General features: G+C 38.7%; 1 protein-coding gene across 1 annotated transcript; it reads left to right on the forward strand.

Moving 5' to 3' along the window:
* Nucleotides 1-211: 211 nt before the first annotated feature.
* LOC103507674 (steroid hormone receptor ERR2-like) lies at nucleotides 212-11,602 on the forward strand (the record flags this gene model as incomplete). The annotated part of the gene is made up of 5 exons (XM_026822495.1): nucleotides 212-433; nucleotides 1,144-1,305; nucleotides 2,083-2,267; nucleotides 10,226-10,398; nucleotides 11,147-11,602. Coding segments are annotated over 5 exons (905 nt in total), but the record flags the coding sequence as incomplete, so codon positions are not given.
* Nucleotides 11,603-11,963: the final 361 nt, after the last annotated feature.

Consider the following 11,963-nt stretch of genomic DNA (forward strand, 5'->3'; position numbering starts at 1 on the left):
GCTATGATATTTCTATCACACCTCTTTAAAAAAATAAGTTTTTCTAGTTCTATAATTCTATTCCTGCTGCGATAGAGTCATCATCTATCTTGGTCTGAAGATGATGTCCTGAGTGACATCGAAAGCTCACCAATTTAAAACCTTTTTAATCGAATTTTTCTAATTCTTTATTTTATTTTTTCACTTATTCATCTATTTCCCCCCCCACCAGGTAACATCGAGTACACATGTCCTGCGTCGAACGACTGTGAAATCAACAAGCGCCGTCGTAAGGCGTGCCAGGCCTGTCGGTTTCAGAAGTGCCTGCGTAAGGGCATGCTCAAGGAGGGAGTGCGATTGGACAGGGTGAGAGGGGGACGGCAGAAATATCGACGCAATCCCGACCTCCTGTCCCAACAGTGGCCGCCCAACAAGTCTATACCCTCGCTAGAAGGTGAGATATTGAATCTTATAAGGGTAGGTTTTCACCTTGAAAAATAAAAAATAAAAATAAATAAAGAAATGGGATTTTTTCTTTTTCTTCTTCGACTTTTAGATCTGGAAAGAAATACCGAAATATCGGTAATTCTTTTAAAAAGTTGAACTTTGACTTCACGATATTACCCTGCCAATTGCGGTATGATTTTAAAAAAGTAATAATGATGATGTTGAACTTTTGAGTGGAAGGTAACCACAAATGCGTTCTCTACCACCTAACCCTTAGGCTAAAAACAGAGTGAAGCGGAGAGCATCGAGCACGTAGAGCATTACTATGTTTTCAAGTTCTCCACATAAGTGAGGATGAAATTCCATTTCGCCCATCCGAATACTTACACGCTCAACGCTGCTTCACTCAACTTGAATCCCAAGACAATGGGATTCAGTACTTGCACAGTGTTGAATGGTAGAGATTGCCCTAGGCAATAATTTCGCCCTAGGTAATTGTCCTAGTCCTTGGCAGTAATTTCTTGTATTTGTGTACTTTCATTAGACTCGCTTTATCGTGGACACTCGTTGCTATGTTGAAAGCCCAGAAGAGGTTAGGTTGTAGAACAGCCGCGGTAGACAGTAATAGTACACAGAAAAACGTATTTGTGTACATTGGATAAAAATAAATAAAGAGTCAAATTGCTTATACTGTGTGAACTTTGGTGTGTCCCACAGAGAACAAAATGCTGGAAGCTCTCCTACTGTGTGAACCAGAAATGTTGACGGTCCGATCCGAAACCCCCCAGTCAGATCCTACATTGCAGACGATCAACTCTCTGAGCGACCTGTATGATAGGGAGCTAGTGTGTATTATAGGCTGGGCCAAGCAAATACCAGGTAATTAATGAACGAATGCAATTCCTTTGTGTTATTAGGTCACACTTTTTGGTGCTCACTGCAGCATTGTAGGATTTTCCAAAGATCTCAATAATCCTAATATCCAATGTTTACCTACCATACTGACACCGTTTGCTATGCTCATTTATATTACAATTATTATTACACACTCATTTTCATCACGAAGCTGAGTGGGTCCCGCAACAGCCAGTCACGACATCAATCATTATTGCATGATACAAATTTCTTGACCCCGCCGGGAATCGAACCCGGGACTCCCGCGTGCAAGACGAGCGCAGTCTCTTTCTCTTTAACTCATCTTTTTTTTTACATTTTCGATGTGTTTTGGATTTTATTTTCCAAGTCCAATTTTTTTCCCGGAATGTAATAGACCCTAATAATATAATACGAGAATCGATTTGGTTTGGGTCGCGTCCTGCTGGCTTTTCCGGCCCCATTTGGGTAAAGTTAACGGGTAGCTTGTCATATCGCCGAATGAGGGATAAAACCCATGTCGATAAAAACTTTATTGAAGCTACATAATATTCCTGATTCCCAGTAATTTTTAATAGGATCATTTTTTCTAAGCACGTGTCTAACTTTATCAAAATGTGCGGTAGGATGAGAAAGAATCAAAGGAATTAGTAAAACTTAAAAGGTAATTTTTATCACCTTTTTTTTTATATTATTATCTAACATCGGCCACACTTTTTCTCTTCTTTTTCCCACAGTCATCATTTTCACTATCAACTCCTTCCTTATTGGTTTGGGTTTCAGGCTTCACGGATCTCTCGTTGAATGATCAGATGCGACTGTTGCAGTCAACGTGGGCAGAAATCCTCACCCTGACCATCGCCTACAGATCTCTGCCGCACTGTGCCGGCAAGATACGCTTTGCTTCGGACCTTGTGCTGGATGAACGACAGGCGAGGGAGTGTGGCTTCTCGGAGATCTATCAACAGGTGAAACACTCAGGATCGCTAGTAGATAGAATCGGGATTCTAAGTGGATAGAATTGGTAATTTTTAGCGTATAGAAATGTGTCTTAGCGGATAGAATCGGGCTTCAATCGTTCAAGCTCCTATCTAAAAATTAAAAATCTAAGGCCTCGTAGTATTCTCTGGGTAGTAACCTGTTGAAGTTGAAATATTAATTTCAATCAAGACATTTTTACTTTTTTTATATGGCTTCATTTAATGTGGCAGGATTTTCCAAAAGGAGCTCTTCCATTCAACCACAGATTCTGACGTCTTATGTTCTGCATGTAGATGACTTGGTCATGTGTCATTTGTCTTACACTTGGTATGCTTTATTTTCACTGGATTTCCCTTGCTAAAGAAATAGCAAAAGTTGAGTGCGAAGGGCATCCACTCGTAAAATTTGTGGCCAAAACCAAATGTCAGCCCAAAGTAATCACCCTAGTTAGGGCTGATTGAGAGGCTGACGAAAAACGCCGACCGCGTCTGTACACGTCAAAAGGCAAAAAGAAGTAGAAGATTTTTTTAATCGATTTATCTCGGGATCTAGAAGTCGTAGAAGGAAAAGAAAAATTCCCTAGTTCCTCATTTTTCCTGTTCTTTGACTTGGAAACCTCACCTAAATAAGCGCATCTGTTGTATTATTCCTATTGTAAATGTTCTTGTTGTTTGTTCTCCGCAGTGTACTCAGGTTATCGACAGACTGGAGCATGTGGCAGTGAGTAAAGAAGAGTACTACTTTGGCCTCGTACTATTCTGGTAGTAACCTGTTGAAGTTGAAATATCAATTTTCAATCAAGACATTTTTACTTTTTTTATATGGCTTTATTTATGTGGCAGGATTTTCCAAAAGGAGCTCTTCCATCCAATCACAGATTCTGACGTCTTATGTTCTGCATGTGGATGACTTGGTCATGTGTCATTTGTCTTACACTTGGTATGCTTTATTTTCACAGGTGAAATACATGGACGATCCCTATGTGGAAATATCACAGCAGAGTCCCGGCAGTCCAGATAGGCAATATTGTTCCAGCACCACCCAATCCTTAGGCGAGTCCCTGTTACATCTTGAGGTGAGATTCTGTTACATCTTGAGGTGAGCCCGTTCCCATGTGTCATGAGTTTCATCCGATTTTTTTCCGAATGTCCTGTAGGCAATGTAATATGTTCCCATTACACACGATTTTTTTTCGAACGAGAAGTGGGAACGGGCCTTTAGCCCGGGACTAAATTCTCCTATGACAGGAAAATTTAGTATTGGAAAACACATCACATGCCTTCAGGCACACTCCATTTGTCAAGGGTCTACGTTTTCCTTGCCCTTGGGATCAATTTAATTTGAAGAAACCATTTACTGATGAAAATTTGTAATGAAACAACAAGCAGCGTCATTTAGAGGAGAACATTTGTACAGGTTTTTAGTCCGTCCTTCCTTTATTATTACAATAGTAATAAAAAGGTATAAGGGACGGACTATTGTATTCGCTTCGGTGTCTGCCGAATGTCCTGTAGGCAATGTAATATGAGAGTGTTCCCATTACACACGATACGATTTTTTTCCGAACGAGAAGTGGGAACGGGCCTTAAGCCCGGGACTAAATTTTCCTATGACAGGAAAATTTAGTATTGGAAAACACATCACATGCCTTCAGGCACACTCCATTTGTCATGGGTCTAGGTTTTCCTTGCCCTTGGGATCAATTTAATTTGAAGAAACCATTTACTGATGAAAATTTGTAATGAAACAACAAGCAGCGTCATTTAGAGGAGAACATTATTTGTAAAGGTTTTTTTTTTTTTTCTTCAACTTTACTTGACACAAATGTTAAAGCATTTTGTTCTCATTATTAAGGTATGTTCAAATCGACGAGGAAAATCAATGTTGTCGAGGCAGTGTGGACGGTTCAGTCGACATCGATGGCCGATCGACCATGTGTAGTGTGGACACACCCTTGTAATTTGACCACAAGAAAGATAGTAGAATTCCACTGGGGTAAAGGGACTCTTTTGGTTCCATTCGAGCAGTATAAATAAGCACTATTATCTATGATTTAAAAAATGTCAACAGCCTCTGTCAATGGCTTTAAACTTTAAATCTACATACATCTATCATTTTTTACTTTCGAAAAAAGAATATATATAAAAAAATGGTAATATTAATGAACTTTTTTATTTTTATTATTTTCCTCTCATTTAAATATGTTTGGAATTCAAATATTGAGCTGCATGCTGCATTTGAACATTATCTTAGTTGAAAAAAGCCTTTCTCAGATAAATCAGATTTCACCTATAGACCTATACCTCTACCCGTGAGACTTGATTTTTCTCTTTCTCTCTATCCTCTCCCTCTCTCCCTTCCTTCCTCCCTCTCCCCGCCCCTCCTTTCCATTGTCCTGGATACAGCCTATAGGTAGGTACTGTATAACAAAGACAGACAGATAAGTATCTTGGATAACAGATAGACTTGTAAATTTATTCCCAGCTTGTTGATTTATTCAAATAAAATATGATCTCTAACAAGTCAATAGCCTTTTGGCATTTACATAAGGGACAGATTTGTCTTGTCATAATAATGTATTAAGTAAATTATGTTATACAGAGTGTTCGTACAGTCTTACCCAGTCCTGGGTGTCTCAAAAACTGATGAAAATATTGAAAAATGGAGAAATCCCAATCTTTTTAGTTTTTCTCATATGCAACATTTCTCTCATGTGCAACACTTCTCGTGTAACATTTCTCTCACATGCAACGTTTCTCTCTCCCACAGGACGGTATCAAGGAGGAAGAGTTACCGAGGAGATTATGTCTGGTGTGCGGGGATGTGGCCTCAGCGGCTCTTTTCTTTATGATAGGGGTTATGATAAGCTACTAAGTTTGTAGCTTATTGTAAACACCCCTTTGTAGCTTATATTTTTCCTTCCTCATTATTATTTTTTATACCAACCTTTGGTTGGTTTCAAATTTTCTGATAAAAATGAGCTACTCAGAAATGAGTTTGTAGACTCACGTACGCACGCGCCTCAATATCTATGTCTGCAGGGCAACCTTGGCTGTGACCATAATATAGCCCAGCTGTCCAGAATATGTACCTATTAGTACTCTGATACCTTGAGGTGAAAGTTTTGGCAACTATACTTCGCAATACAAATCAACACACTTTTTCAACCAACCATTTAATGGCTTTAAAAAAGTTTGATAGAGGAAGCTGTAGCTGCCCAAGGTCTTATCATCCCGAAAGCGATAAGAGAAGAAAGACAGGATAGGAGAAAGCCAGCCGTTCCGAGAATCTTACCTATCTCTCTAGGATGAAATCCGCCTCAGACGGGAATTAAATCCGCCTTAATCGTTTTGTTATGGTGGGATGACTATGAAGCTAAAGTTAAGCACCATAGGGAGAGGTTTGTACCGGGTGACCTACGTCCTTTTTTAGGGATTTTCACTCTTTCTAAATTCTAACTTAAAATGAATTATTCACAATCAATATGACGATAGATTTCCTATAGTATGGTATGTTCTCTTTACTATTTCAGTCTCATAGCAATCATAGCATGGTCCATGATTCTCGTAGCATGACCCTGACATTGATCATGAATTGTCAAGCTTGAAGGCTGCTCTGAATTTTGAACCGGATCGTAATGAGAACTAGGAGATGAATCGGATATTTGCCTATTTAATTGGGATTTTCTCTAATATCCATGTTAAACGAGGATGTTTGGTAGCTAGGGACGCTAGGGTGAACAATGTGGGGGCATGAGTAGTGTACACTAATTGTAGTGGAGTGTATTAAACCAAAACCATGCCGTGCTAACAAAGAGAAATCACTACAAAGAAATGCTACGCTAGGGTGAACAATGTGGTAGCATGAGTAGTGTACACTAATTGTAGTGGAGTGTATTAAACCAAAACCATGCCGTGCTAACAAAGAGAAATCACTACAAAGAAATGCTGTCTCATTTGAATCTTTGAATGATGAAAACGTCAAAAATAGGAAAAGTCTCACTCTCTATTCCAATGAATAATTAATTGCTCTTTTAATTTTAATACATCAGTCTAGTTTTTTTATTTTTTAAGAGGTTTGACAGAGGGAACTGTAACTGCTATGGTCTTATCGTCACGAAAATCGAAGAGAGAAGGAAGACAGGATAGGAGAAAGCCAGCCGTTCCGAGAACGAACATTATCCCACCAGGATAAAATCCGACCCGGGCGGGAATCGAACCCACGGCCTAGCGCTTACAAGGCAGACGCACTACCAACTAAGCTAACTAGGCTGGTCAGTCTAGTTTGGAGGTAGCGTGTCTGCCTTGTAAGGTCCAAGTCGCGGGTTCGATTCCCGAACGGGGTAAACTTTATACTAAACATATTATCTATTTCGTCCTCCTCTCTTCAATTTCGGGACGATAAATCGCAATTCACTCTGGTAAAACGCGTTTCTTGAAAGTCACTGTACTTTGGCAGTGAGTTTTCCTCTATTCAATCATTCCAATTTGTGTCGCCTGTATGTTGTTCCAGGTATCGATGATGTCCTGTGATGGTGACACATCAGATCTGGGTGGTCTCTCCTACATCAAGAAGGAATGCAACCTGAACAACATCCAATGCTCTCCCTCCAGTCAGCGCCTGTATTCACCCAGCGAGGTAAATATATTCTTCCCCCCTAGAGGGGAATATTCATTCCCTAGAAGGGATGAAAGATTCCTTCGACGGAACCTGTTTCTTTCCCGAGACGAAACTTCTAATGGGGCGACTAAAATCTTGTACAATAAACGGATGGTTTTGGCGTTTAAAGACTTTCAAGCCATTTTAAGGTTTTAATCTTTTGGTTGAAACCTTTGGTCACCATCATCATCATCAACAAGGTCGTTCATGGAAAAAAGTGTTTGTTTAAACAACCTAAAATCTTGTCATCTAAGTCCTATTATCAAGTGAATTGACAAGATATATGTACTATATATGTAGTAGGTAGTAGGTACCTATTTGACCCAAACAAACAAAGGACTTTATACTAAACATATTATCTATTTCGTCCTCCTCTCTTCAATTTCGGGACGATAAATCGCAATTCCCACTAGTGAAACGCGTTTCTTGAAAGTCACTGTACTTTGGCAGTGAGTTTCCCTCTATTCAATCATTCTAATTTGTGTCGCCTGTATGTTGTTCCAGGTATCGATGATGTCCTGTGATGGTGACACATCAGATCTGGGTGGTCTCTCCTACATCAAGAAGGAATGCAACCTGAACAACATCCAATGCTCTCCCTCCAGTCAGCGCCTGTATTCACCCAGCGAGGTAAATATATTATTCTTCCCCCCTAGAGAGGAATATTCATTCCCTAGAAGGAATGAAAGATGGTCCCTTCGACGTAACCTGTTTCTTTCCCGAGACGAAACTTCTAATGGGGCGACTAAAATCTTGTACAACAAACGGATGTTTTTGGCGTTTAAAGACTTTCAAGCCATTTTATGGTTTCAATCTTTTGGTTGAAACTTTTGGTCACCATCATCATCAACAAGGTCGTTCATGGAAAAAAGTGTTTGTTTAAACAACCTAAAATTTTGTAATCAAAGTCCTATTATCAAGTGAATTGACACGGTATATGAACTATATGTAGTAGGTACCTATTTGACCCAAACAAACATACAACAACAACAACAACAACAACAACAACAACAGAGATCCCAAGTTGAATAAAACCTTGTAAAAAGATGAACAAAAAGTAGGAAAAAATAAACGGTGCCAAAACTTCATGTTATTCTTGTTAACATATTAAAGATACCTCCACCTATCTAGATAATGATAATGAAATAAAGACATAGAGAGAAAAACTAAAGAATATCAGATTGAAGTCTATCAACCTTGACTTAAATTGTGAGTTTTCATTGAAGAAAGTGAAGAAAACATATATCGTAAAATTCACGTTTTGTGTGAATATGACTAGGTGTGGACATAAGTACATATAGAGAGAAAAACTAAATAATGAAGTCTATCAACCTTGACTTACATTGTGAGTTTTCATTGAAGAAAGTGAAGAAAACATATATCGTAAAATTCACGTTTTGTGTGAATATGACTAGGTGTGGTAATAGGACAGGTGTTGTAGTTGTAAGCCAAGTCCTTGGAAGAATGCTTGAAGATTTTCATGAGGTTTAAGTACTCGAAACAGTAGACAGCTACATGTTTAATGAAATGTTGAATTCACTTTGAAAAGTCCCGCAAAAGAATCAAAGAGCTACAAAGTCAAATGAGCAAATGAGGGTGAAATTTTTTGGACAGATTTTATGAAAATCGGAAAGACTGTTCAAAGATGTTTTTTTTTTTTTTTTTTTTTTTTTTTTTTTTTTTTTTCTCACGGATTGGTGACCATGACCAACCTTTTGGGTAGTCGTGTCCTGCTGGCTTTTCCGGCCCCATTTGGGTGAAGTTAACGGGTAGCTTGTCATGTCGCCGAATGAGGGATAAAACCCATGTCGATAAAAACTTTATTGAAGCTACATATTCCTGATTCCCAGTAATTTTTAATAGGATCATTTTTTCCAAGCACGTGTCTAACTTTATCAAAATGTGCGGTAGGATGAGAAAGAATCAAAGGAATTAGTAAAAGGTAATTTTTATCACCTTTTTTTTATATTATTATCTAACATCGGCCACACTTTTTCTCTTCTTTTTCCCACAGTCATCATTTTCACTATCAACTCCTTCCTTATACAGAGATCTCAAGTTGAATAAAAACTTGGAAAAAGAAAAAAAAGTAGGAAAAAATAAACGGTGCCAAAACTTCATGTTATTCTTGTTAACATATTAAAGATACCTCCACCTATCTAGATAATGATAATGAAATAAAGACATAGAGAGAAAAACTAAAGAATATCAGATTGAAGTCTATCAACCTTGACTTAAATTGTGAGTTTTCATTGAAGAAAGTGAAGAAAACATATATCGTAAAATTCACGTTTTGTGTGAATATGACTAGGTGTGGTAATAGGACAGGTTAGTCTTACCCAGTCCTGGGTGTCTCAAAAACTGATGAAAATATTGAAAAATGGAGAAATCCCAGTATTTTTAGTTTTTCTCATATGCAACATTTCTCTCGTGTGCAACACTTCTCGTGTAACATTTCTCTCACATGCAACGTTTCTCTCTCCTACAGGACGGTATCAAGGAGGAAGAGTTACCGAGGAGATTATGTCTGGTGTGTGGGGATGTGGCCTCAGGGTTCCATTACGGCGTGGCCTCCTGTGAGGCCTGCAAAGCCTTCTTCAAGCGAACCATACAAGGTGAGTGGTGGGAAGACGGACATGTGATGGATCCCAACTCCAAAGATTTTTTTTCTTTCTTTTGTAGCGAGAGCCAGCCTAGTCAGCTTGGTTGGCAGCGCGTCTGCCTTGAAAACGTTAGGCCGCGCGTTCGATTCCCACCCGGGGTGGATTTTATCCTGAACGGATAATGTTCGTTCTCGGAACGGCGATTCTAAGTGGATAGAATTGGTAATTTTTAGCGTATAGAAATGTGTCTTAGCGGATAGAATCGGCTGGGGGACATGACATATAAACAGGGAGTCGACCAGCTTAGTCTGGCTGGGAGACTTTAAACAGGGCGGATACCAGCCAGCCTGGATTTCCCTTGCTAAAGAAATATCAAAAGTTGAGTGCGAAGGGCATCCACTCGTAAAATTTGTAGCCAAAACCAAATGTCAGCCCAAAGCAATCACCCTAGTTAGGGCTGATTGAGAGGCTGACGAAAAACGCCGACCCCGTCTGTACACGTCAAAAGGCAAAGAAAAAGAAGTAGAAGATTTTTTTAATCGATTTATCTCGGGATCTAGAAGTAAAAGAAAAATTCCCTAGTTCCTCATTTTTCCTGTTCTTTGACTTGGAAACCTCATCTAAATAAGCGCATCTGTTGTATTATTCCTATTGGAAATGTTCTTGTTGTTTGTTCTCCGCAGTGTACTCAGGTTATCGACAGACTGGAGCATGTGGCAGTGAGTAAAGAAGAGTACTACTTTCTCAAAGCTCTCGTTCTGGCCAACTCAGATGTCAAACTGGACGAGTTCTCCTCACTCAAGAAGTTTAGAAATAGCATTTTATCTTCACTAGGCGACTGTATCTATGTATTGAGGTAAGTGTCTACAGAGTATACGTATATTGAGTTCCGCTCTATGATTGAGTGAAAAAATGACACCCAGAGCTGTAGTATATTTTACAATAAAATTACAAAACAATACAATACAATGAAAATTCACATTATACTAAAAACTTCTAGTTTTTTTTTTTCTTTTTTTTTTTGTACCTCGCGGTATGCCTTTGCTTTACTTCAATTCACATTCTTTTATTGAGGTAAGTATCTACATAGTATACGTATATTGAGTTCCGCTCTATGATTGAGTGAAAAAAATGACACCCAGAGCTGTATTACAATAAAATTACAAAACAATACAATGAAAATTTACATTATAGGTACTGAAAACTTCTAGGTTTTTTTTTTTTTTTTTTTTTTTTTTTTTTTTTTTTTTTTTTTTTCTGTGGGTAGACGTTGATGCCTATCCAAGAACGGAAAAGTCTGGTTAGAAAATTCTGCTCCGGCCGGAATTCGAACTGACAACTTCCGGGTTGTGAGTCAGTGCTCTTGACCACTCGTCCACAAAGGTGGCACTCTTAATTTTATTTTTCAATGTGTTCTTTTCCAGACCAAACAACTACTTGCTTCACATGCAGGACATCCTCCTCTGCCTGGAAAAGTCTGGTTAGAAAATTCTGCTCCGGCCGGAATTCGAACTCACAACTTCCGGGTTGTGAGTCAGTGCTCCTGACCACTCGTCCACAGAGGTGGCACTCTTAATTTTATTTTTCAATGTGTTCTTTTCCAGACCAAACAACTACTTGCTTCACATGCAGGACATCCTCCTCTGCCTTCCTGTACTCCGACAAGCAGACCAGGTGGTGCGTAGGTTCTGGAGCACCGTACACAAGGACGGCAAGGTCCTCATGAACAAGCTCTTTGTGGAGATGCTCGAGGCTTACTTGAGATAAAGGCCGAACAAACTATACGTAGAAATGCTTGAGATGAAAGCGACAACTGGTGAACAAACAAACTATTCGTAGTAATGCTTGAGACAAAATGTGATGATTTCGAGTCCTAGGTCTTGAGTCCATAAAAGAAGGTAGAAATGCCACTTTAAAAAAAGCCCAAAAAAGCTTTTTTTTAATTACTTTGTTTGTGAACAATTCATGTTTGAGATGAAATCATGTGGGTCATGAACAAACTATTCGTATAAATGCTTAAGATTAAGTGATGATCTTGAATCCTCTTTGACAAAAAAAAAGTAGAAATGCCTCTTAAAATATAGCCCAAAAAGCCATTTTAAATGGCTTGTTCGTGAACAAATTACCCTTTGAAATGCTTGAGATGAAATCATGTGGCTTATGAACAAAGTATTCGTAGAAAAATTATGGTTTTGAATCCTATTTGATTCAAAAAGGTAGCAATGCTTCAAAGCTATTTTAAATGGCTTGCTCATGAACAAATTATTCGTAAAAATGCTCATTTTAGAAGTAGAAATGCTTGAGCCTCATTGGCAAAAGAGAAATGGAGAAAAAAATCAAGAAGGAAAAACGCCTGAAAATACCTACCACAACTCATGAACAAACTATTTATTCTATTTTAAAATGATCTTTTTCCCGTTC

Source organism: Diaphorina citri, unplaced genomic scaffold, assembly GCF_000475195.1.
Source record: "Diaphorina citri unplaced genomic scaffold, Diaci psyllid genome assembly version 1.1 scaffold335, whole genome shotgun sequence".
Taxonomy (NCBI): domain Eukaryota; kingdom Metazoa; phylum Arthropoda; class Insecta; order Hemiptera; family Psyllidae; genus Diaphorina; species Diaphorina citri.